General features: G+C 36.1%; 1 protein-coding gene and 1 non-coding gene across 6 annotated transcripts in view; both read right to left on the bottom strand.

Moving 5' to 3' along the window:
• Positions 1 to 26,806, bottom strand: part of Arid4b (AT-rich interaction domain 4B) — a 121,124-nt gene that overhangs the window by 31,422 nt on the left and 62,896 nt on the right. For 3 of the 5 annotated variants that reach the window (XM_020173358.2, XM_020173359.2, XM_074056838.1), the window contains exons 8-17: positions 20,842 to 20,980; positions 19,051 to 19,130; positions 16,811 to 16,887; positions 15,630 to 15,781; positions 12,348 to 12,420; positions 10,272 to 10,366; positions 9,342 to 9,439; positions 7,621 to 7,864; positions 7,104 to 7,279; positions 1,749 to 2,015 (exon numbers count right to left, since the gene is read on the bottom strand). In XM_020173358.2, coding sequence (XP_020028947.1) covers positions 1,749 to 2,015; positions 7,104 to 7,279; positions 7,621 to 7,864; positions 9,342 to 9,439; positions 10,272 to 10,366; positions 12,348 to 12,420; positions 15,630 to 15,781; positions 16,811 to 16,887; positions 19,051 to 19,130; positions 20,842 to 20,980 — 1,401 coding nt within the window. The remainder of the gene's footprint in view (positions 1 to 1,748; positions 2,016 to 7,103; positions 7,280 to 7,620; positions 7,865 to 9,341; positions 9,440 to 10,271; positions 10,367 to 12,347; positions 12,421 to 15,629; positions 15,782 to 16,810; positions 16,888 to 19,050; positions 19,131 to 20,841; positions 20,981 to 26,806) is intronic. The other 2 variants (XM_074056837.1, XM_020173361.2) reach the window with 2 other exon arrangements.
• On the bottom strand, positions 8,398 to 8,504 carry LOC141417631 (U6 spliceosomal RNA). Its single transcript, XR_012442283.1, has one exon. It is a non-coding gene; the product is annotated as a U6 spliceosomal RNA (small nuclear RNA).

The raw sequence follows: 26,806 nt of genomic DNA, 5'->3' as shown, positions 1-26,806 counted from the left end.
CATCTAGAAAAGCTTATGCTTAAGACAAGTATCACTTCTAAGCCTTGATGACAGGCATTCTCAAAATCCAGATCGTCATCATCTAGCTGAGAAGAAATAATAAGGACTGGGTCCCAAACAAAACTCCTGAACACTTCCTCATAACTTAAGTTACTGTTTTCTTCTCAGCATCAGAACAGATCAATATTGTAATTTTCTCAAAATAGGCAAGGTAATTGAGCTGGAGGACTGGCTCAAGTGGTAGAATGCCTTCCTTCCAAGTGTGAGGCCCTAAATTCAATCCCCAGTACCACCAAAAATTAAGGAAAGGAAATTAGATTAGGTCATGCTTCTAGAGCTTCCAATTGTTACAACAGAATTAGAAGTGCATTTTGTTTCTTGCTTTTTTTGTGTGTAGGCAGAGGAGGGGTTGAGACAGGCTCTCACTATGTAACCCAAGCTGTCCTCGAATTCACAATCTTCCCACCTCAGCCTCCTGAGCACTGGGATTCCAGTTATGAACCACCATATCCAGCTCAAAAAGTATACTTATAAGAACTAGATTTGAGATGCTTTCTTCTTAAAAACTTCCCACATCATAGAATACTGTGTGTCTGTGTGTGTGTGTGTGTGTGTACACACAAAGTGCAAGGGACTGAACTGAGTGTGTGTGTGTGTGTGTGTGTGTGTGTGTGTGTGTACACACAAAGTGCAAGGGACTGAACTGAGAGCCTGGCACTCTACACTAAGCCACACCACCAACCCTAAGAACACATGTAAACATAAAGCATGAAATCTCTGTTCCTCCTTGTAAACACAAGGCACTCTAGGAAACCACCACTGAAAACTTCGATGGTTAATTCTTCGAGACTCTAACTTTATCACAGGCTAATTTCTTGTATGATATCAAACATTCCAAGATGCATTAAGTTATGGTTAAACAATAACTAAGTAACCAGAGCTTAAAACTGACTTGCCAATCTTGGACTAAACTGAAATACAAAAACCAAAGAAAACTCGTGCAAGAAAAAAAACTCAAGTCAGGGACTACCACCTAAACCCAGGTTTCAGTTGTTTTCCAGTACCCTAGGTCAGTGGCAGTCACCAGATGCATTCAACTTTAGTCAGGCAAATGGTGCTTACATTTTCAACTACGTTATTTCAAAGACAGAAATAAAGTTTTCAGACTTCTAAACAAGGCTATGATGTAATACCTGTTAATGAGGAGACTTAAGGCCTTCTTAAAATAACTGATGTGTCTTTAAAAAAAAAAAAAAAATCTTTGAAATCCCTAACTACTGAAGGAAGATGTGAAGACATGAGGAGAACACAGAGGCTACTGTGGCAACAGAGTTTAAAGCAGAGACACAGGGAGCCTGACAATGGTCTTGGGGATGTCAAGAAGTACAAATCTTTTACCTGTTTTGAGACTTTTCTATCCTTTCATCCCAATAATGTGTCGGTTCTCTACTGATCTGCATGTATTAAATAAAATCAACTGTATAAACCTGTTTTCTGTTCACTAAGGATGTCTTGTCAGTGCTAAAAACATTGAGTAGGTTGCCACTGAGTGAGGTATTATTATTATTTTTTTTTTGGCGGCACTGGGGTTTGAACTCAGGGCCTTGTGCTTGCTAGGCAGGCACTCTGCTAGCAAAGCTTCAAATTTTTAAATGGTCCTGTGACCTCAATTAGAATACTAACAAGTCCATAATAATATTCTGTTAGAAGTGTTTTAGGTAGCAATCACTAGCTAAAACTCAAGTTACCTCACATTCCATCCGCAGTAATGAACCAAGTAAAGGGCCTCTCCACCTTCGACATCACAGTCTTTTATACTAGCTTCATACATTTTTTGATTTTTCCCTCGTCCATACCGCACTTGGACTTTCATGCCTGGTGGATAGCACTCAAATTCCTCTTCCTCATTGTTGTCATCATCATCTTCATCCTCTTCCTCCCCCTCCTCCTCCTCCTCCTCCTCCTCCTCTTCTGCTTCTTCATCATCTTCATCTTCCACTTTATTCGTTTCATCTCTTGAAAGGTTTAAAAAATTGTAGTTAATAAAAGATACTTCATAAGCTTTTCAGTTCCAAACCACATACACTGATAAAAATTGTGGCTGTGATTGTTCCGGAAACAGCTGGTTCCATGTGTATGAAATGCTGAGTTTCAATTTACTATTAAAAATTAAAATTGTGTAAGATGGCAATGGTTACAGAAAGATACGTTTAGAGAAAATGAAGATTAAAAAATTAGAGCATTAAAACAAAATTTTCAATAGAACAGACGTGCTGATTAGCAAGAAACTAGAAAGGTTGACTGTAACAATTTTCTTATGTTTTATTTCAGAAGTATTTTACATCTCAGATGACAAAAAAAAATCCTAACTCACTGCCATTTTCTGACTAAAAACTTTTTCAACAAATATTTCTAGCTTAAGGATGTTTAAAGCAAAAATACTTATTAGCAGATAACTAGTCTTAACGTTTAAAACATGATCCAACCAAATTTTCAAATGTTACACTAACTGAAATATTTTAATTTTCACAGGAATATTCTACTAGTGTTACATCGATCACATCAAATTTTTTCAACTCCTTCAAAAGTCACAATTTCTGCTCTCTTCACCATATATTTACTGTATCTTTTCTGCTATAGATTCAACTTTGAAGTTCCTAAAAAACAGATAGGTGAGAGGCCAATTCCACATAGAGAAAACTAAAATCCAAACGACTGTAGAAGGAACACTGCAACTATTTCACAATCTTCTTTAAACTATGTACTTCCTAAAGCTGAGTATTCATTTTGGAGTGGAGGGTGGACTTTAAGACATGGTCTCTTGAGGCAGCCCAGGTTGGCCTCAAATTTTTGATGCTCCTGCTTCAGCCTCCCAAGTATGCTGGGATAATAAGAACACGTCACCACGCCTGACTTCATATTCGTCTTATATTATCTACAGATCTGCATTAAACAAGCTGAAGAAAATCTTCAATTAGAAATGTTTCCAATCATGAGGTTTTATACAGACTCAATTTCAGTATGAAATTCAAGAATGTATCTGCTCTGCAGTAGGTCTGTACCTATTAGAACAGTTCTCTCAAAAAGTATCCATCACTTCACAATTGACAATTCTCAGAAAACAGAATTACACTTTAAAAAACTAATGTGTGTGTGCGTGTGTGTGTATATATGGCTGGAGATGTAGCTCAGTGGTACTGTGCATGCCCAGCATGCCCAAAGCCTTGAGTTCGATCCCTGGCACTACACCAAAAAATAAAAAAAATGTTAGTGGATAAAAAAAAAAATTACTGGATATAGTATGTATAAAAAGCCTTCCTCCACAGGTAATTTCAGATGTAAATTCTTATGTGCAACCTTTTTAGCAGTAACATATTTTATCTATCACTCTTAAATACACAGGCCACAAAAATAATCTACAAAGGTGATGAGCGCCCTATCACTAACGCACTTCCATTCCCCTTTTCCCTTCTAGACAGTGGACCAGGTGGACTGGGAGCAAGGTTAAGAGAAGTGGAATGACGGCTGAATTCACAATAGTACCTAATGTATCAATTTTTTCTGTAATATATCAAAGACTAAAAGATTCTCAAGAATTAGTCCTCCTTTAAAGATGCAGGGCAGGGCTGGGTGTGTTGGTACATGCACACCAATACTCACAGCCGCCAACAGGCTGAGGCAGGAGATTGTAGGTTCAAGGCCAACCTGGCCTACATAGCAAGACCATGTCTCAAAAACGCAAAATAAATAAAAACACTCAGTTCCAACTTAAGTCAGTGTTACCTAAAAACTAAAACCTAAATAAAACTGGCTACAATGTGAAATAAAAAATGTTTACTTACTGAAAATATGTTAACATTTTTATCATGAAGAAATAATTTTAATAAGGCTAAAACCTCTGAGAAAGCATCAGAAATGGTATTGTAGATAATAAACTATTAAGAACAATTTTAAATAAATGTTGTATTTGAATACTGAATTAAAATGACTAAGAAACTTTCCAGAAAAAACATGACTTGTTCAAGTCTTACGATGACATCCTTGTACACTGGGAATCTAAGGAGACAGATTTACTCTGGGGCCACAATGAAAGGAAGAGATTGATTCATGTGCCTGAGAATCATCGTATCAGAAAGGAGAGAGATACAGCATAAAACCAACTAAATTCTAAAGTGAAAACACTAGCCTATATCTTGTATCAAATAACACACTGTGTACAGTTGGGAAATGCCAGTAACATCAACACTCTCAATCACACTTCAAGTGGTTTATGAAAAATTTGTCTTTAATCTACAATGAAAGCCAAATATTCTAATGAAACAGACCAATCAAGAATTTTAAAAAATCTGTATTTAACATCAACCTTAGACACAAACTAAGTGAAATTTACTTAAACAATACACTGAAGTATAACGAAGCGAACAACATAATTACTGACGATTTACCAAACAGAGCTCATCTACTCTTCTGCTGAAGGAGTCATTGGCAAATTCAGTCATATGGAAACCTGATGAACCAGTGTCAAGAGAGACATGCTCTGAGTATATAATGCAACCAACAAGCAGATTTTACACATTAGGATGGTGCTTTTATTGCACATGTGCACACACACATATCTGTACTCGAGTTAGTTATATGTTAAAGAACATCATTTGGGGAAACCAACTGTGTCAAAAACATTTTTCATCTGAATCAACAAAGAAATGCCAATTTTTCCCAGTTGGATATCATTACATTCCTTATAATGAAGGAAAAAGAAAAAATATTTAAGCTATATTTAGTATCTACCAAGGGCCAAGCACCAAACCAGGCATTTTATACACAGTAACTTCTTTAATCTCCTATACCTAGACTATGCAGGAAAAAAATAAACCAAAATTTTGTGGTGGGAACTAATTAGTTGGAGAAAGTTTATATACTAGAAAAATGTCCATACATCCATTTTCTTGTAATTGTAAAAATGCATCCACACTTAAACAGTAAAACTAAGAAACAAATAACAGGGCTGGGGATGTGGTTCAACTGGTTAACGCACCTGCCTAAGCCAGCGTGACACTGCCCCTGAAAAAGCAATTATAGCAGTCCGCCCTTATTTGTGATTTTGCTTTCCTAAGTTTCAGCCTGAAAATATCCAATGGAAATTTCTAGAAATAAACAATCCATAAATTTTAACCTGTGCACCATTCTAAAGCAGTGTGATGAAGTCTGAATACTGCCCTGCCCCATCCTGACCAGCACCCCTCTCCGGCAGACCCACATTATATATGCTACCTACCTGTTTGTCACTTCTAGGAGCCTTCTGTTGTCATATCTACTGTCACAGTAGCTGTGTGCTTGTTTAAGTAGACTTCTCTTAACAATGAACCCTCAGTACAAGAGCAGTTACATAAAGGAGGAACCAGGGCATAAAACATAGGACAGACTAACTCTGACCATGTAGCAGGATACATGGGAAAAAACACAGTAGTTATGTTGTTATTTTGGTCAACAATGGACTACACGTACAACAATGGTCCGATATTGCCTAGTGACATCATAGCCATTGTAAGTTTAGGTAAGTCCATTCACGTGTTACGCTCAACAATGAAATGGCCTAATAATGCATCAGAATGGACCCTGTGGTTAAGCGACATGACTATACTTTTAAGACACAGCCATTGCTTTATACTTTTTGAGAACATCTACCAAAATTGAGCAGTCACATCAAGAAAATTTTAGTTTGCGATATGAATATGTCGTCACATATCACTTAACACCAGGGAAATGTAGCAGTAAGCAATTCATCATTGTGCAAGTATCAAAGCTAGCTAGAACCATATCATATATACCTAGGCTATGCCATAATCTTACAAAACCAATGTTGGCTTTAAGGTTGTTACACAATTGATCACTGTATTTACAGATAGCCACAGTACGCAAAAAAGTCACAGTTTTAAGATGAAGGGACTGACAAAACCTAAAAAATATAATTTACTCAAAATCAGAAGTACCAATTTGAAAACAACATAATTATTAATAAAAAAGAAAACAGACTTATCAAAGTGACTTATGAACAGGAGATGCTCCAGAAACATCTGCAGGTTTAAGACTTCTAGCTAAAAGCTGAATCTTAATGAAGTTTCTTATTAGCTGAAATAATCTCCATGAGAAGTAAGGAGTACCTCAAGTACACATTTACACAAAAAGATAACAAAGTGTAGTCAGCAAACACTTTCACTGTATTCATCTAAACCCAGTATTTTATTCTCCAGTGTTTGCTGTGACCAAAATTTCAGAAGTCTCAATGACTAACAGATTTCAGGCAAAAAGCTGGAATATTTACTGTTTCTTAATAATTGAACTGAAATAGTCTCCAATAGCAGCAAAGTATATTTCAATATATAATTATACATGCAGAAATCTAACCAAATGTCATAAACATACACTCCTTACTGGATTCATTTGGTCCAGTGGTTTTTAATTTTGTCCCTCCCTTTTGTATGTTGTGACTAAATATCAGAAACTGACTTCAACGCTTATTTAAATGAGCTACTAACTATAGAAATATTTATTTTTTTCAAATCTCAGAAATAAACTTAAATCCCAAAAAAATACCTATAAAATCCAGGGGGCCCACTGGCACTGCAATGCGTGTTCACTATTCCAAAGTGTCCAAAACAAGTAAATACTGCTATTACATAAGACACAACAAATATGACCTTTTAAAAACTTATTTTCCATTCATAGTTTTTGCTTAAGATACATATACAATTCTTAAACTTTATTAGCAACAAACCACCTACGTATCAATAAAAAAGGGTATCTTCCCAAATTCATATTGTCTGGTGACTCAGAAGACCTTAATGCAGTAAAAAGTATTTTCCCCTGGCTAAAAATTTTGTAAATTTCTATGATGAGAGCAAGAATAATGAATCAAGAATATGATCTTTTTCTATAAAATTTCACTAGTAGGGTCTCTGAAGGAAGCAAATGCTATTTTCTTAAAAACTGAAAAAATCATTATCACTCTACAATTTATCAAGTTTAGGTTCACACATATACGCAAAGTAAACTTTAAGACTTCATCTAGCCAAATGCATCATAACCAGAAACAAAATTCTTACCCAGATTTCGCTTTTTCTTCTTCAGCTTCTACCTTTATGCTGATGGATTCATCTGCCCTAGCTGTGTCGTCATCCTTATCTTCCAGATTCTCATTTTCTTCTGGTTTTTTAATGTTAACTTCTTTTTCCTGAACAGACTGTGTAGGTATAGATTCTAATAAATTCTTTTTACTTCCCTAGAAAAAGATCAGAGGAACTAAACCAACAAAAGTAAAAGTATTTCAACCTAAAGCCATGATCTTAACTGTTAGCAACAGAAGGTACCGACCAGCACTAACAGTAAAATTTAGTCACATTTAAGAAATTCCTGCTATTCTTCAAATGCACTATACAAAAAGAGTTAAAAGCTAATTCTGAACAGCTTTCTAATCAAAATTATTCAAAAGTACCACTTAATGAAGAAATGTGCAAATAATGAAGTATAATGTCATACAACAAATTAATTTTGAGAACCTTGCAGAGGATTTAGAAAACATACCAAAGACAGCAAAGGATAATTAACCAGAGAGGGATTTACCAGAGAGGGTTTAGTATTTTCCTTTCTTTCAATTTCATCCTCCATAAGCTTCTCTTCTTTTGGTATTATATTCCTCTCCTCTTCAAGCTTCATTTCTTTGATCTCTGTTTCATTCTCTTCCTTAACTTTGATTTCTTTTACATTCCCACACTCTTTACATGGCTTCTCAACAACTTTCTCTGGCAATGCCATCTGAAATTCAATATTAGCCGACCTGCAGTACTCCTCAAAACCATACAAGTATCTGGGAACATGAAGAAATAGATTTGGTTAAAACATTTCAATATATATTTTTTGGAGAGTTTTTCACTTGTTTTGTTGGGGACTTGAGACAGACTGGCCTCAAACTCTTGATTCTCCTGCCTCAACCTCTCAAGTGCTAGGACTACCACAATTACCCTGCTCATACAATAGAAATTTTAAAATCTGTATTCATTTCTTCTGTTCATGCCATATTTATATTCGAATTTATTCTAGGAAGCTCTTTCTAATCTTTTTACCTTTTTTTGGTACTAGGGTTTGTACTCAGGGCCTACACCTTGAGTCTTTCCACCAGCCCTTTTATTGTAAAGGGTTTTTTAGAGATAGGGTCTTGCAAACTATTTGTCCAGGCTGGCTTTGAACCACGATCCTCCTGATCTCTGCCTCCTGAGTAGCTAGGATTACAGGCATGAGCCAGAGGCACCCAGCTAATCTTTTCTTTTTTCAGACAGGGTCTCATTATAAAGTCCAGGCTGCCATAAAACTTGTTAAAATTAATCAAGTTATTTATTTATTTAAAATATGGACCGTTTCACAAATTTGCGTGTCAGCCTTCTGCAGGGGCTATGCTAATCTTCTCTGTACCATTCCAATTTTAGTATATGTGCTTCTGAAGTAAGCACTGACCTGGAACTCCTGATCCTCTGGGATCAATGCACAACATCCCAAGTGCTGGGATTATAGGCAATCACCACCATGCCAGGTTTCTTTCCAATCAACCCAAGTAGAACATTTTATTAAAGAAAAAATAATCATCAAAAAAAGCTGTGATGAAAGTGCAAGGACAGTCATAATTCCAAATATAACAAAAACAACAATAGTAGCTATTAGAAGTATTAGTAATAGCAATCTGGTTATGGTGGCTTAAGTCTGAATCCCAGCACTTGAGAGGTAGAGGCAGAAGGAACATGAGTTCAAGGATAGCCTGAGCAATTTTATGACACACTCTTGCCTCAAAAAAAAGTGTTTTGGTAGTGGCATGTATATATATACACACACACACACACATATATCTATATGTATGTATATATGTATGTGTTGAGCACTTCTTGTGGGCGAGGTACTGGGACCTCTAGTAAATCTCATAGCAGAGCAGTTCTAAGAGGAAAGTAGTAGTAACCCATTTTATAAATGAAGAAACAAAGGCTTGGGAGAACTAAGAAAAAGTGAACAAAGAGCACAAACAGATAATAACTGGTAGAATCAGGATTTAACCCAAATTAATATGACTGCAGAACATTAGATTTTAACTTCTATGTGGTATTTTACAAATGCTCTTGACCATAAATATTTTCTTTACAGATCAAGTACTCATACATACATTAGAAAATGCTATTACAGACTAATTACTCTGTAAAATGTTCTGATTTCTTCCTTTATCAAACAATTAGCCTCAGTTAAACAGCAAATTCCATTTTTCTTGCTAGGTAAAATACCGAGGATCAAGTACACTGACTTACTTTTTATAAGCACATTTAACATTGTATCCTGCAGCTGAATTTAAGACAGGGATTCCAAGATCTTGGTAGACTTGTTTCCAAACAGCTCCACTTTCAATCTAATAAACAAAGGGAAATCATAATTCCCAAATTAAAAGGTGGGAATACAATAACATTTTTGAAAGATAAAGTATATATGGTATGATCATAGTTATTGGTTCTAGGTTCAATTGAATGAAAAATATTCAAAACTAGTAAAACTATAAATCTGATTTACTAATAAAAACTTTTAGTGTTCTAACAAATCTCAGAAAATTACAAGTGTTAAAATACTGGGCCATCTGACTTCCAAATAAACTCAGATGCACAAAATATGAAAGTATCCAGGTTTCTAAAACAAAATTAATAACAAAAATGATAAATGTAAGGACTTATTTTTCCATAAAATTTATAAGCTAATAAATCAAAGCAATTCTACTGAACTTACTTAAAAGCATTTCTTTCTACAGAACATTCTCAGTTGGATGAATGCTACACATATAGCAACTTTAAAATTATTCCCTCAACAGACATTCTTTGTCTACAGGAGGAAGTGTGAAAAAGATTAAAGATAATAAGAGGATCCCAATTCTAAAGGAGCATACAGTCTAGGAAAAGAGACAGCAGAAGGAAAAAGAAAGTACTTCCACCACTGTGGCTGTGCTCTGACACAGGCATAGGACCTTCATGAAAGTTTGACAAACTTAACATTAAATCAGATAGCTCACTTAAAAAAAATACTCTTTAGTTAAAATTTGTAAATTTCTTTTGAGAAGGCTATCCGAATGTTTCTAAATGAAGTTTCCATTTTCTTTTCCTTTACTTGCATTAATAACCAATAATTTTAGAGATGGGAGACACCTAAGAACACATGTACTAAAGAGCTGTTCCACTTCTGATTTTAATACTTACATTATCAAATCCTCCAAGTTTGTGTACAAGTCTGAATAACTTAAATAGATTCAAATTTCGATACCCAAGTACAGGCCGTTTGTTAATAGGGGTACCTGTTAAAGAAAAGACACAATAAAATTAAAATTTTACCAAAATGAAAAACTAGGCAAACAAGGTTTGGTCGAATTAAAGAAAATACTGGGATAATTGCTGGTAACCGCGAATGTTGTTTTTATGATGCTTCTTTGTACTTTCCTAACTCACTACCACTCTCAACAATGATTCTTCAGTAAAGCTATACTTTTTTTTTTCCAGCAGTGCTGGGGTTTGAACTCGGGGCCTCATACTTGGTAGGCAGGTGCTCTACCGCTTCAGCCAAGTCTCCAACTCTCTTATTTCATCCTGACACAGGAAAATACAAGACAAGGACACTAAGTCAAATTATCATTAAAATGTGGGGTTGGCAGAGTGGTTCAAGTGATACAGAGCTTGCCTAGCAAATTTGAGGCCCTGAGGCTCAAACTCTAGTACCATCAAAAAAAGAAAAAGAAAAAAAAATTACAAGGTGGCAGAGGAGATAAGAGGTAGAAAAAGGCTGCACTAATCTTGCTGTTTCCAAAAAATCTAAGATGGTTTAATCATATTTTACTACTCTAGTTAGATTGTACAGAAGCCTAAGAAAGCATGTACTTCTTAGGCCAAGTCTCCATTCACACAAAGAATAAACAGAGGAATCTGAAAAATTTTAGAGAATGAAAAGGTATCCACATTGCAGTAGCCAGTATTATTCGTAAGGACAAAAGACACAGAGCAGCTTCCACTAATCAACCTTACAAACAGGGGCTTACATAACATTAATTCCAAAGTACTGCGGCACTTCCAAATAAATCATTCTTTTTGTCCTTCTCTTCCAGCTACAAACCTTTCTGCCTTTCCCCCACATGTTTTCTTGTACCTTCCCAGGAAAGGAGAAAGTAGATTGACCAGTAGATAAGCAAAAGAGGAATAGGGCCAGCTGCTGAAGGTCTAGGTCATCACTATAAATCTACAAAGGGTGACACTATTTTTCCCTCGAATCCTTGTATTTCTTTCACAACAATGGACAGATTTTCAAGGGGGCCATGTTGGGACTTTTGTCACCCATCTTTTCTTTCTTTGTCTGTCTGTCTCATTTTTTCGAGACAGGATCTCACTTTGTAGTCCAAGCTGCCCTCAATCTCACAATCCTCCCGCCCCAGTCTCTCAAGTGCTGGGATTACAGACACATACCACCATGCCCAGCTTACATTTCTTTCTCTATTTCTGGCTCGCCATGGATGGTTTTTAACTCTTAGTTTTATGTGCTGGGTCATATGGAGAAGACAAAAGGCCCATATGTAGAGTGTGACGTCTGTCTCTTTCGTATACACGCAGGTACATCAAACTGACTCTGGAGATTTTTTAGTAAAGGCCTAATAATACAGGACTATGATTGCTGCTCTCCTACCGTCCTCTGACGAGAGTGCATTGTGGGGTGGTATATGTAAGTGGCAGACTTGGCAGAATAAGATGCAAGCATTCATGTTTCCACAGCCATAATCTATCAAAACACTGTCAAATTTTCTCATGGTACTTACTACATCAGAGATACTATGTTAGGTGTTTTAAAGGACAGCCTTTAATTACCAGTAGCACAGAGCTTATTAAACTGGTGGGGATCAGTTCTAGGATTTCAACTCAGAGCCTCACACTTTCTAGGCAAGTGTTTTCTTGAGCCACGACCCTAGCGCCTTTTTTGCTTCAGTTATTTTTCCAGATAGGGTTTTGTGTTTTTTTGCCTAGGGATACCCTCAGGCCACAGTCTTCCTAACTATAACTTTTCCCATAGCTGGGACTACAGACTGAGTCCAACCATGCACCCAGCTTATGTGTTGAGATGGTGGCATCACTATTACGCAGAGGCTGGCCTCAAATTGCCATCCTCCCAAACTATACCTCCTAAGAAGCTAGGATTATAGGCATGTACTGTCACACACAGCCATGAATTCTTATTTTTAAAGTATTATCTCACTGGTATTTACAATCTTAAGGATGACTAAAAGTGAAAAGACTCACCTCTGTCTTCCATGAATTTGTATAACTGCTGAAGAAAGTTCTCCCTTTCTTCTGGAAATGGTTCTATTTCTTCCTAATTTTAACCACAAAAAAAAAAAAAAAAACCTATCATTTACCTTGATTCACCATTTTAATACAAACAAGATTTTCTGCCAACACCAAAGACTTAAGATTCGTTAAAATATTTCAAAGGTGTTTTACAAAATAAAAATTATTTCTTACTACTAAGTTGTTGAAAATCAGGTAAGTCTAGACATTTTATACTATATAGAATATATCCTAAAAGGCATCTTAATAGTTACAATTCCAAATATAAATTCTCATAAGTCACTAGTACTACTACTCATGACTTTTTACTATTACTAGAGATCTACTCTTTAAGTCAGGGTCACAATCTCTAGAGACCTACTGTCACTTCTATTAATCGGGTTAGATTTAGCCTCAAAGCTAACTCTAGTATTGCTCCTCAAGGAACTATATAGGAATGGGTCCCGTTAGCTGTAAATACAGTATCCTTTGTTATATGCAGCCCCACTGTATAGTACTTCAAACTTATGGAGTCAGTGAAGTGGGGAACAAACTTAATCTACAATACCTGAAGATTCAGACTTAGGGAAATCTTCAAGTAATAAAATAGTTCCCCGATTTATCAATTACAAGGGAGGGACTAGCTTCTTGCTGCTGTGGCCAAGGGCTGTGGCAGTAGGGAGCTGGTCCTGAAGCAACCTGCAAGGAGCAGGGTATAGGTAAGATGGAGGAACTCACCGAGCCAATGACTTTCATCCATTCAACAAACATTTCGTGAGCACCTAGTAAGTGTAGGCACTGTGCTAGGTGCTGAATCAAATGAAAGAAAAATAAGTGGTGGAGCCTGTCACTAGAAAACATGACTAGGAGTAACCGCAGAGATGATTCTCCATATACAAACAACTAGGCTTCAGCTACTCTGGCTGAGACATACCGCTCTAAAATTAAGAGTGAGGAAATTCATAGTCTTCATAAATCTAAACACACCATTTTTAATTTGGAAAATCAGTTGCCTAATGCCATTTTTCTCATGAAATTTCCCCATTATTTAAAACACTAGTATAGCAAAGGAAGGCAAAGTTTAAAAACACATACTTGCTGATAGACTATTAGGCTGTCAGTTAGTAGTTGAACAAAGAATAAACAACTACTATTAATTTGCTTATGATAAATCTATCTCAGTTTCAACAAAGCCCACATGTGTCAGTTTTTGGTAAGGTAGATACAAGTCTAGAGAAATCTCATTTTTAGACATCATGTTGAATGTCCCTATGGTACATACAGTATGTGACTTAAATAAACTGACAAGTATATTCCTACTCTGAAAACATTTAAGTATGTATTTAACTTAACATGCTTAAACTGAAGATTAGATTTTTTTTATACAAACACAAATCTAAACAACCAAAGATTTGGTGTTAATATTTACTGACCATTCTTTTTTTTATTGTGCATTCATTTATTCACATGTGTACACATTGCCACCACCCCTCCCCCTCCCTTGCTGACCATTCTTTACAAATGAAGAACTGTAGACACTGAGTCTGGGAGTACACAAGACAGGGTCTCTTATCTTTGAAGAGCTTATACATTAGTGGGGTGAAAAACAGGTGATAAATCTAGGCACCTGTCATATATGCACACATGCATGTAAATAACTGACAAAAGCATATACAAAGAAAAGTAGTTTAGAATAGCAAATGGAAGGATAAAGTTTACCGAGGTGAAGGAGGTAATGGTTCACAGGTTCCATTTATAGAGGTAAATCTTAGTGGGGTTTTGGAAACTGAACTGAACTCCAGACTGACTAAGGGAAGGGGGGATGGAGGTGGGCAGGCAGAGGCGCATGCAAAGGTAGGCGGCAGCAAGATATGTAATTTGACACTGCTACAGCACAAAGTTCAAAATGGAAGTATACACCAAAAGAGTAGTAAGAGAAAGACAGGAGATGGACCATAAAGAAAGAGCCATACTTAAGCCTGGTTTTCCAGTGAGAAAAGGCCACTTCGGAGGTTTCAAACAACAGTTGATTGTTCTTTTTGTCTGTGCAGTGCCTGGAATAGAACCTAGGGCCATCCGTGTGCTAGGCAGGAGCTGTCTGACTAACCTACATCCCCACTCCTCATTTCAGCATTTGAAACAGAAAGCAGTCAGGGAGAAGACTGAAGCAGGGAAGTTGTTACATCGTCATAGATCACTATACTCTAATATCCAACTTCAAAGTAGTCCTACTTCATTAATAGCTTACTACAGTTAAAAAGCAGAATTTCATAATTTACTGAAAATTGTATTACAAATTATATTACATATTGACAAGAAATTACCTTGATTTTCTGAATATACTAAACACAACTGATCAGGGTGCCAGGGGCTCACACCTATAATCCTAGCTACTCAAGGGGCAGAGATCTCGAGGATCATGATTCAAAGCTGGCAGAGAGAAATAGTTCTCAAGACCCTATCTCAAAAATACTGAACACAAAAAGGAGCTGGTGGAGTATTTTAAGCAGTAGAGCACCTACCCAGCAACCATGAAGCCGTGAGTTCAAACCTTAGTACTGCCCCCCCCCAAAAAAACCCATAAATAAAACCTAAAAAATAAACACAACAGACATTATGTTCAAAAAGAGTAGCTGTCACTATCTGTCTTACTCAGTAACTTTAATGAGGTTGTTCAACAAACCATTAAGGAGTGCCTCTCACTGCCAGACCTCAAGAAGCAGTTATAGGAAACCTAAGTATTTAGCTTCCTGATCCACACAAATTCAGAGATGCCTTTCATTTGTATTAGGGAAAACTACTCCACATGCTCTAAGCTAGAGATACTAATCTTTATTTTCCCACTGGTTTTTTTTCGCATGTTGATTTTTCTTTTGATACAAAATGGAAGGTGTGTTTTATACTTTTCTAGGTATTCTGCTAAATATAGATGTACACATCTCTTGAGGTGATGGTGGTCATGTGCACACATTAGGCAAAGTATATTACTTAGTGAATACTTCTCTAATCATCTGACAATCACAGCAAGATTCAAAAGCATTCTTAAAGTACGAGGATAACTAGAGTCAATTTCACAAGATCATATTCCTATTTTAAGGTAAGCAAGCAAACAACTTGATTCAGATCAATATCACAAATAAAGTTTTACTACAAAGTATTTCTACTACTAAACCATTTGTGATTAGTGTTTTTATGCCAAGTCTTAAAAGCTATTGTATGATTTTAAAAGGCAAGAACTGCTTTGCTTTGATTTACCTCTTCTTCACTGTTATCTTCCTTCCCTTTCTCATCATCTTCCTCTTCCTCTTCCTCCTCTGCCTCACTGCTAGAGCTATCTTCTTTCAATTCAGTCTTCCAGTTAGCAGGGATAGTTCTACTTTTGTGAAATTCAAGTGCCTGATCAAAGGCTAGAAAGAGACCAAAAAATATGTGAACTGGAGAAATTAAGACAATTAAATTACCTAAAAGTAACATGCAGGACAAAGATAAAGAAAATATGGCACAAGAATGAAGAAAATGTCATTCTTGCCATCACTGACATTTCTTAAGTGTTGACCATGTGCTACCAGCTTTTGCATGGCATAATGCCTTTGGTCCTATCAACCCTGTGCACTTTACAGGTAAACTACTGCCACTAGAAGGGCACTTAAGTCAAAACACATCAAGAGGAAAAGAATTTTCCTTCTTTTAAACAGCAGTTAAGCTTGTCCACTAAGAACAATTTTAACATTGGTAATCTTTACTACTTTATGGAACAATTACTATATACCAGGCACATGTAATGCCTGAAAACCAGCCAAAATAATAAATATGCTTTTCTCTACATGACTACTTAATCCTAAATTAAAACTATGCTAAAAATTAGCTTCAACTAAAATTAGCTAGACATAATTATTCTTTTTGCAATACATGGAAAGAAATTATAAACCATAAATTCTTAGTCTACATTGCATATTACTGGACTTGATAGATAAGAGCAAAGAAAAATAATAATAAACCACCATTTACAACGCCAAAAACCAAGTAACAAATGCAATTATAGAATATTCCTCAATCAAACCTAACTGTTGTAACCTTATAAGTAAGAAATGTACATATACTAGTGAAAGATGACATCTCAAACTCACTTTGATTCCTTTTCTTCCACCCCTGACAACAGCATTTTATTCACTAAGTAAATGCAAGACTATGGCAAGAACTGAGGATACAGTTCTTCCTACTTTTCAGTTTACTGCCTCTAATTATAAGCTTAAAGCAAACAACAACGAAACCTATGTAACCAAAACACCTATGAGTTTCAAAGTATATTCACATAGAACCAAATAGAACTTTAAGGACATTAAAAAAAATTTTTGAAGAGCAAAAGAAAATGTGATCTTCAAAAACACTTCTGTAGTTTTAAACTACTTCTAATTTATTCCAAGAATGCCCCTTACCTTGTTTTAATACAGCATCTGGTTTTGGTGCAGTGTCACTAGAAATCTCATGCACGTCCTTTCTTGGAACTGAAGAACTGCATTATTTAATTGTAAAGAGGAAAAGGAGAGACTGAGAGGCCAATGACACACCACAGAAAAACAAACACCAACGTAAACAAAGAAATTGCTGCACATAGGGGGCCAAGTCTTAAACATGCTAGGCAGGGCGTAGTCACCTACAGAGGACTCTTAAGAGATGTTTTATACTTGGCTTTGATCTCCAGCATCACCAAAAGGGGGAAAGAGGGATGGAGAGGGAGAGAAAGAGAGAGAGAAGTTTTATAAACACCTAAGCGTTTCAAAATATCAATCAGTCCCATGACTAAAAAAGAATGCTGAAAACTGTTTATAGCAATATAATAATAAGAAAGAATGTATGGATGACAAAATGCATGAATGCAACTTTGCCATTATTTTGCAATAATTACTTGATATTGTCTTTAAAAACTACTCAAAGACTAGAAGAAAATGTACTAGTTTACAGTGTAATTGTCCTTTTAATCACTTTTTAAAAAAACCAGAGTCAAGGCTTACAAACAAGTTTCTAAGATGCAATTATGTTTTTTATGGAATTCCTCAACCATAACTAGAGTCAGAGGCAAACAACTGTGACAGGTTCTATCATAAATATCCCATGTATACCCTTTTTCACACTAATAAATAAAAACTCAGCTTCTGTGGATTGGGACTATACTAATAAACTAATACAACTTACAGCCTGCCATTTTTTAAAACTTTTAAATTTTTCAAATGCTGACAAAAGTAGATAAAAACTGTGCAATGAACCCCCTCGTATCAGTTACAAACTACAGAAGTCATGAATTCAGTCACTATTCCACTTGTATCTCCACCTGTCTCCCACCTCAACTGGGTTATTGTGCAACAAATTTCAGATATTATATAATTTATTTATGATATTTCATTATGAATCTTTAAAATTTTTTAATGGAAACATATCATTACCATACATCTAAAAATTAGATGTGCTCACATTTCAGCTTCATCACTGTGTAATTGTCAAAGGAAATTGTATATACTTAAATTATACAACATGATGATTTGATATACATATACACTGTGAAATGATTACTACGATTAAGTTAATTAACACATTCAGCATCTTACACAGATCTTTTGGGGGAAAGTGAGAACATTTTATATCTATTCTCTCAGCAAATACTGAACATCAGAACTACAGATGCCATGCTTTACGTTATATCCTGAGAATTTAGCTGAAAGTTTGTGCTCTTTGACTAACATTCCCCACTTCTCACACCCCCCACAATAATCTGTTAATACCATCAAACCAGAATTCAAACTCATTTTTCAAATTTCTCTTGATTATCTGACATTCGTTAAAGTTGGTTTCATAGATTGTTTTCAAAAATAACTTTTCAGAAGTTGAAGATCTGAACACCAAATCTGAAAATGTGGTGATCCTTTTAAAGATACTGACACCCAGTAAGACTCACTGGAAAGTATCTGACCTCAGCAGGGCATGGTGGCATGTGCCTGTAGCCCCAGCTACTAAGGAGGCTGAGACAAGAGGATTACCTGAGTCCAGCCTGGGGAGGGGAGGGGGAGGAAAGAAAAGGGGAAGGAAAAAGGAAAAGAATAGTTTTTTAAAAAAGGAAGAAGCAAAGGGTAAGACAAAGAAGAGAAGGGAAAGCAAAAAGGAAAGCTCTGACATTCTTTATACAAAAACAAATTCAGAACTCAGCTCTAAACAGTTGATGAGAAATCACTTTCTCAATGTGCTCCACACTATAGAAAACCATTTTAACACTCAGGTGACTAAGAAAGTCATGTGTTATCCAACAGGTGTCACTACAGTATTAGACACAACTAGAAATGTAATGTACTAAGGAGACATCCAAGAACAAACCCTAATGAAGTGCTAGTAAGTATATGAAGTAGTAGATGTAGGAAATGTTAAACATACCAAACATGCCTCAAAAATAACCAGCTATCATACAGGTAAGACAATGCCCAAAGTCTAGTTTAGAAAAATCCAAAATAGTAAGGAAACATACACTGTAAGAATGTGAAAAATAGTTCTTTTTGAAACATTTTTCTGTATGATGAAAAATAAAAGCCTAAGGTCACTGTAAATAACAGATTTATTCTTTAACATACTAATTTGAAAACAAAGCATATATTTGTAGGTAGGTTTTTCACAACAAATGAATACTACTCACAATTTGCCATCTTTGAAAGAACGAACAAGAATATTGTCTTTTTTCACAGCAATTTCATCACTACAATCAGGACAAACCACCTTTAAAAAAAAAGTGAAACTATTAAAATTAAAAGCATATTCACAGGTAGTTGCATAAGTGCCTACTCCTTAGACCCTTTTTAATGAAAGCTTTTTAAACTAAGCTAAAGGTCACTTTCAATGTAAGGGTAAGTTTAGGCAGACACACATATGGAAGCATACCAGTAATTCTGATGGCCTACATCCTTCTAGTTCCCTAGATAATCCGGACTGGTGGCACCGGCATGATACTTAAATACGAGAATGGCTATGACCAGATTGAAGCCATAGACCAAGTTCTACACAGAAACAGAAGAGAAGTAGAGCTACATCACTGCTAAAAGGACAGGAGACTAGAAGCTCCAGACCTTTATACACCATGATAACTCTTAAGACAAAAAAATTAAAATCTTGCCACTTGCCTATGGCTCACATCTGAGAATCACAGTTTGAAGCCAGCCTGGGCAAATAGTTCTCAAGACTGTATCTCAAAAATAGCCAACACCAAAGAGGACTGAGTGGTGCAAGTGGTAGAGCACCTGCCTTAGCAAGCATGAAGCCCTGAGTTCAAATCCCAGTATCAAAAAAATCTGAAATCTTTACAGTAACTGTCTAAAGCAAGGGCATGCCATAATTCTATTAAATTTTATTAAATGCCAGTAAAGAAAAAAATGCATTGTAAGGGAATTTGGTTAATCCCAAGTAGTGAGGAGTAAGAATATATGAAACAGAAACTAGGTAATCATTGTTGACCCATCTGTTTCTTGGTATCTTAGAACAAAGGAGTTGTTAGAAGTCAGGAGGGAGAATGGTATTTGCAACCTGCACTTAGTTTAATCAATGGATTTTCAGTTTAGGATTTACAAGAAGGAGATGAGTGTTGGGCATATCTTTAAAAGATGTTTTCTAGTGTTTGATACAGAGAGTCTAATGGGTGTGCAGATAAAATCATCAGAGACTATGAAATTCAGATGCTTTATTTTTATTTTTAAGTTGGGACTAGGGTTCAAACTCAGGACTTCGCACTTACAAAGCAAAGCAGGTGTTCTACAGCTTGAGCCACACCTCAAGTCCATTTTATTCTGGTTATTTTGGAGATGGTAGTCTCGTGAACTATTTGCCCAAGCTGACCTCAAACCACTAACGTCCAGATCTCAGTCTCCCAAGTAACTAGGATTACAAGCGTGAGATCCTCAAGTCCAACAGATACATCAAGTTTTAAAGGTTAAGATTTCAAGGGCTGGCAGAGTGACTCAAGTGGTAGAGTTCCTGCGTAGCAAGGTAGCAAGTGTGAGACTCTGAGTTCAATACCCAGGACTGCCAAAAAAAAAAAAAAAAAAAAAATCAAGGAAGCAAATGTCCTGGACCAGTAAGTGGAAAATTTACTAAACAACAACAACAACCACGTCAAATAATCTAGTCTAGACTTTTAGGTAGATTAGGAGTTCTAAAAATTTGCATTATGAATTTTGTGCCCAAAATACAGAAGTATACTCAACACCCATATACTGTGCTACTAAGATTATCAAGACTTTGCCTTGCTGACTGTCATCAAGAATCCTTTGTATTCATAAGAGAATTCTGAAGTCATCTTTGTGTGAACTTAATAATGCTAGAAACATATCCCTATTTTGTACCTATGAAAAACACTACTAAAAAAATCCATTGTTTTCCTTGTCACTTAAAAAAAAAACAGTTGAAGATTAAGCATTTTTATACTGAAGCTACTCACCAATGCTGGAAACCACAGTGCTTTCTTTTTATCCACACTAACGTAGTCTACGCATACAACTTTGCCTAGAAGCTCATCAATCTGTTTCCTGTCATCCTCATCTTCATCACTGGAAGATGACGAAGACTCTTCTTCTGGTCTAGACAGAGAAAAATGGAAAAATATTTCCATTTATTGTCAAAAAGAATACATAAACCAGCAATGAATACAGGTATTGCAGAACATGTATTACATCTCCTAAAGCACACAAAGTGGCTAACTTAAATTTTAAATACTTCCCTAAGTTTCTACAGAACATGAGCAAATTTATCTTTAGAGAAAGGGACATCATATTCCTAAACTTTTACATTTATGTATTAGTTTAAAAAATTAAGGAAGAAGTCAGCTACCGGAGAGGCAGAGGTCAGGAAGATCAGTTCAAGGGCAGCCCAGGCAAAAAGTTATCAAGACACCATCTCAACCAATAAAGCTGAGCATAATGGCATGCACAGAGGGTGTGGGGGTGGGGGTGGGGGGGCAGAACTGGAGACTGTATCTGAAAAATAACTAAAGCAAAAAGGGCTGCAGCATGACTGAAGTGTTAAGAGTGTTTGCCTAGGAAGCACGGGGCCCTGAGCTGAAACCCTGGTTCTGAAGATGGATAGATGGATGGACAGACAGATAGACAGACAGATTAAAAAGGAAGACATTAACTGAGGGTTAGAGTAGGGAGAGAAGGCAATCTAATAAGAGTGCTACTGCAATACATTGAAAAAAGCTTTGCGGTAACATAAATTATTGGACAAGTACATTAGAAAGATGTTAACCATCAGAAGAAAAAGGAAGTATCTGAAACCAGATACTATATCCTTGATGCTAGAGGAAAGTAAAAAAGTAAACTGGGCTCCAGCTATAATCCTATAAACCTAGCTATTCAGAAGGTAGAGATAAGGAGGATTGCAGTTTGAAGCCAGCCTGGGCAAATACTTCAAGAGACCCTATTCCTAAAATACCCATCACAAAAAGGGCTGGTGGAGTGGCTTAAGGTGAAGACCCTGAGTTCAAGCCCCAGTACCACAAAATAAAAAAGGTAAACTTAAAAGGAAAAAAAGAAACATACACATGCAAAACAAAAAGATACTCTATTTTGAATATGGTTTCAAGAAAATCTACAATCAGTGCTAAAGAAAGATTTCTAACAACTAATTGTTCAAAATGCCCAGAACAAGCAATGATATGAGAAATGTTAACCAATAGACGGCAATGCATGTTCTCTTTGAAAATTGATTAACTATAAAGACTGAAATATTTCTGAGAAAGTTAGCAATGATCAAGTTCATTAACCAAAAAAATGTGAGCTGACAAATTAACTCCTTTCAATATGATTGAGGCTGGGAATATAGTTCAATGACAGACTATGTGCTTACTGGGTTCAATCCCCAATACGCATAGAAAAAGTTTAAACATGATTATCTATTTGGCTGATTGGGACAAGTTCAGTATATGCTGAATCTGGTTTTGGTGCCTTTTAAAGTGATGACAATATCCCTTAACGTGTATTTGATTTATTATATTTAATTACATTATATATTTATACTTATATGTATATAATATATATACATACAGATAAACACACATACATATTCAAATTATTATACTAGCAAACATTTTACAGTGATGTGGGTAGTATCACTACTTAATTTTCAATGATCAGTAAAAAAACTTAAGAAAGTGAAGAAGTTTAACACATTTACAAAGCAGGTAGCAAGTAGCATGAACACCTGACACACTTTAAATGAGCAACACATGAGCCTACGTGTGGGCACACAGCTTGCAGAGTGAGAACATACATCACAATTCTGATTTATACCTGATTGATTTCTACTTCCATAAGGATAATGACTTTAATTTCTCCATTTCCAAATGGCTGCAACACAACCAAACTTCACATAACTACTGCAACTTAAAGTAGTGACAAAAGACTCACTTGGCTAGGGTTTATGGATGCCCTTTATGTTATCATCACGGGCACACTAGACAGTCACAATGTCAAGAATAATACGTATCAAAATCTATAAAACATAGAAAAGTGGCTTTATTTAGCCAACAAAGTTATAGCCATCTTTATAAAAGTTCTAACTTCTTAACTCCCTTCCACTCCTAGCATTCAGTCTCTGGCTAGACCCAGTCTCACTATTGTTTCCATTAATTTGTTACTGCTATCATGTTTTTGAAAAGACAAACCCTGACCTCACTTTCTCCACCAACTCCTACTCCTCCAATTCTCCCCGCCCTTTGATCTTCTCCCAAACACTTGTAAACACTTACATGTTCCTGAAGTCTCTCTCAGAAGTCAGTCTGTAAAACTGCCCTCACAGCCTTCTGCTAGTTTACAACTTACCTGCCCCACTAACTCCTTTCACCCTGCTCATTTCCACTTCATTATACATCTCTTACTCTTTGTTTATTCTTTATCATCCATCTCCCCACATGAAGAAAAAGTAAAACAACATTTTCTACTCATTTAATTTTTTGAATCAGGGTCTGGCTGTGTAGCCCAGGCAGAACTCAAACTCATGATCCTCTTGTCTCCACCTCCCAAGTGCTGGAATTATGGGCACATGCCACAAAGTCTGGTCCAGACATTTTTTTAAATAGTTCTTTTCTTCACCAAAACATATCAAATAACTGAACACTGCCTGGCACAGCACAGATGCACAATAAATACTTGTGATGAAATATATACAGTGAAAAGGTTCATTTCTTTCTACTATAGTAATTCTGGTATTTTATTCTGAAATATATATAACATAGGAAACAGGAGTTTAGCAAAGAAACTGCTTAGAAAGGTAAGTACTTAATATACTGATGAACTAAACTAAGTAAGTACATAACGTACTGAGGTTGTAGCTCAGTGGTACTATGTTTGCATAGCATGGGCTAGACACACACACAAACACACATACACACATGCCAACAATTATACTTGGGGGAGGGGAGTGTGTGTTAAGGGAGAAATGACAGAGAAAAAGAGGTTCTGTTTGGTTTTTCCTCAATGTTGTTTCCTTTGTAACAAGGTATTTATTTACAAACACACACGCTATCTCTTATGAAATAAAATCTGACCGTTCTACTGTAAACAAAGCTACTTATGTTGACCATGACATACTAACAAGGAATTATGTGGCCATAATTATTTACAGGTGACCATACATCACTATTAATTACAGATTAGCTCCAAATCAAGAACTGCAAATGATGAGATACGCAAAGAAAAGACTGAGCTAGGAATTCCAGAGGCTCAACCTGTGAAATGCGATTCTTTTTATTTTTTCTTCTTTTTTGGGGGGTGGGATGGGGCAGAGCTGGAGTTTTAACCCAGGGCCTCCTACTTGCTAAGCAGGTCCTCTACCACTTGAGCCACATCTCCAGACTATTTTTTCCTTCTTTTTCAAATAGGGGTCTCATGGTTTTGCCTAGCTCCCACAGAGTTAGAATGACAGGTATGTACTACCATGCCCAGCTATATTGATGAGATGGGGCCACACTAACTTCTTGCTGGGGCTGGCCTCAAATCATGATCCTCTAGATCTCTGCCTTCCAAGTAGCCGGGATTACAGCAGAGAGCCATAGCACCCAGGTTCGAAATACCGTTCTAATTTCAATGATCCTTTATTATCTGGGCAAGTTAGTATCAGTTTCATACTTTGTGTGGTCTAAATCTAAAAACTGTACTACTAGCAGGAAGACTGATAATGTATAAATTCTTGGAGACTGAAGAATATGGAACAATACACAGATGTACACACTTAATAATAGAAGGGTTTTAATATGAGGGCCCTGGGTTCAATCTCCAGCATCACAAAAGAAAAAGAAAAAAAAACAAAAAAAGAGTTAAGAAAGAAACTAGAACCAAATTCTTACATTGAAAAGTAGCAAAAAACAAAAACATCTCCTAGAATTAGACAGTGATAGTTGCAGTTTTGTGAATCTATTAAAAACCACTAACTATACTTACAAAGAGTGAAGTTTATGTGAATTATATATCCACAAAAATGGTTTAAGATCATAAACCTGGAAATACCAAATTAAATCACTATTTACCAGCAAATCTTACCATTGTGACTGGGTAAAATCTATACTGGTAAGTTGACACTTTGTCCTTTGTCTGAAAGGGAAAGAACATAATACAAGCAGACTTCTTTCCTACTACAGCAACTGCATATATACCTTTGCCACATTAGTGGAATGAGCTGGGGGAGGGGGAGAAGGTATTTTTGTATTAATAAAAACTAAAATTAATTTTTATTGATAAAATTAATATAAAAATACTTCCATAATTTTGAACATCTATCTATCAGGTAGAATAAAACACAGTCTCTGTACATAATGGGTAAATAATAAGGACAAAATTCAATCAAGTTATATATTAATTAAGAGGATCAATTACACAATTAACTTTTATAATCATTTAAAAAATGCTTGTATGATAATTATGGCTCAAGTGCAAGGGTGCCTGCCTAGCAAGCTTAAGGCCTAGAGTTCAACACTCAGTACCACCACAAAAATTAATAAGTAAAATTTTTAAAAAGCTTGAACTTCACTTGCCTAGTATGTGTGAGGCCCTGGTTTCAATCTGCAACACTGCAAAATGTTAAAAAATTAAAATTATACACATGTGAATAAATGAATAAAAGAAAAATTAAAAAGTTTTTATTAGCAAAAAAAAAAAAGTAAAAGAATATGTATAAGCCAGGAGTTCCCATTATGATTCCAGCTACTTGGGATGCAGAGACCCGGAGGGTCAGATCACAGTTCAAAGCCAAACTATCAAAAAGTTAGTAAGATCCAATCTCAACAAATAAAGGCAGGCATGGTAGTCCACACTTACAATCTCAGCTACATGGGAGAGATAGATAGGAGGACTGTGTTCCAAAGTTGGACCCAGCAAAAACGTGGGTCCTATCTGAAACATAACTAGAGTCATAACAGACCAGGCACATGAGTCAAGTGTTAGAGCATAAGCCTAGCAAGTAACCTGAGTTCAAACCCTAGTACTGCCCCCCCAAAAAAGTGTTTAAAACAAATGGTAGAAGTTAGTAGGACTAAATAAAAGTACAATATAAATTAAATGTGTCAAAATAGCAATTTTAGAATAACTGGGGGCAGATTAATTGGAATATGGATTTAAAGTTGCTAAAAGATGGAATGGCTCAAGCGGTACAGCCCCTGCCTAACAAGCAGAATGCCCTGAGTTCAAAACCACAATATCACCCAAAAAGGGGGAAAAAATTGCTGAAAAAGCTGGGGGCATGGCTTAAGGGTCAAGAGTACCTGACTAGCAATTTCATGGCCCTGAATTCAAATCCCAGTACCTTCCCAAAAAAAGAAAAGTTGTTAAAAGAAAACAAAGGTAGTGAGTGATACATTACTGCAACAATGGAGTCCTGGGAGTCCTAGGAAAAGATAACCTTATTTATGTTTGTACAAAACATACTTTAAATGGCAGATAACCATATGAAGACTCAATAGAGTAATGAAGTACAAAGGAAGGTCAGATGAATGCCATGACTTCACTGGAGAGAAATCACATTGAAGAAACAGGAGAACAAACTTAAAGGAAGCAAAATTAAGGAGATGAATATTTCCAAACTGTGGTATTTGCATCTGATGCTCATACACCAAGGATTAAAACACCAAGCAAGAACAACATTGTCACATCCCTTGACAGGGAAACTAACCAACCACAGTAGTTGAGGAACAGCAAGTAAAACCAGATTATAGACAAAAGTGGGTTTCACTTCCTGTACCAGCAATTCTCACCCTGCATGTGCTACAGGTTGATATCTGTAATCTGAAATTCCAAAATGCCTATCTATTTCAGAGAATTTTGGATTTTGGATTAGGGATGCTCAACCAGTAAAGGCTATGCAATATTCCAAAATCTGAAAAACTGAAATCTGAAATATTTCTGGTTCCAATCATT

This window comes from Castor canadensis, chromosome 15, assembly GCF_047511655.1.
Source record: "Castor canadensis chromosome 15, mCasCan1.hap1v2, whole genome shotgun sequence".
Lineage (NCBI taxonomy): Eukaryota > Metazoa > Chordata > Mammalia > Rodentia > Castoridae > Castor > Castor canadensis.
The sequence above is the reverse complement of the archived record's forward strand: the minus strand, read 5'-3'. Positions and strand labels throughout refer to the sequence as shown.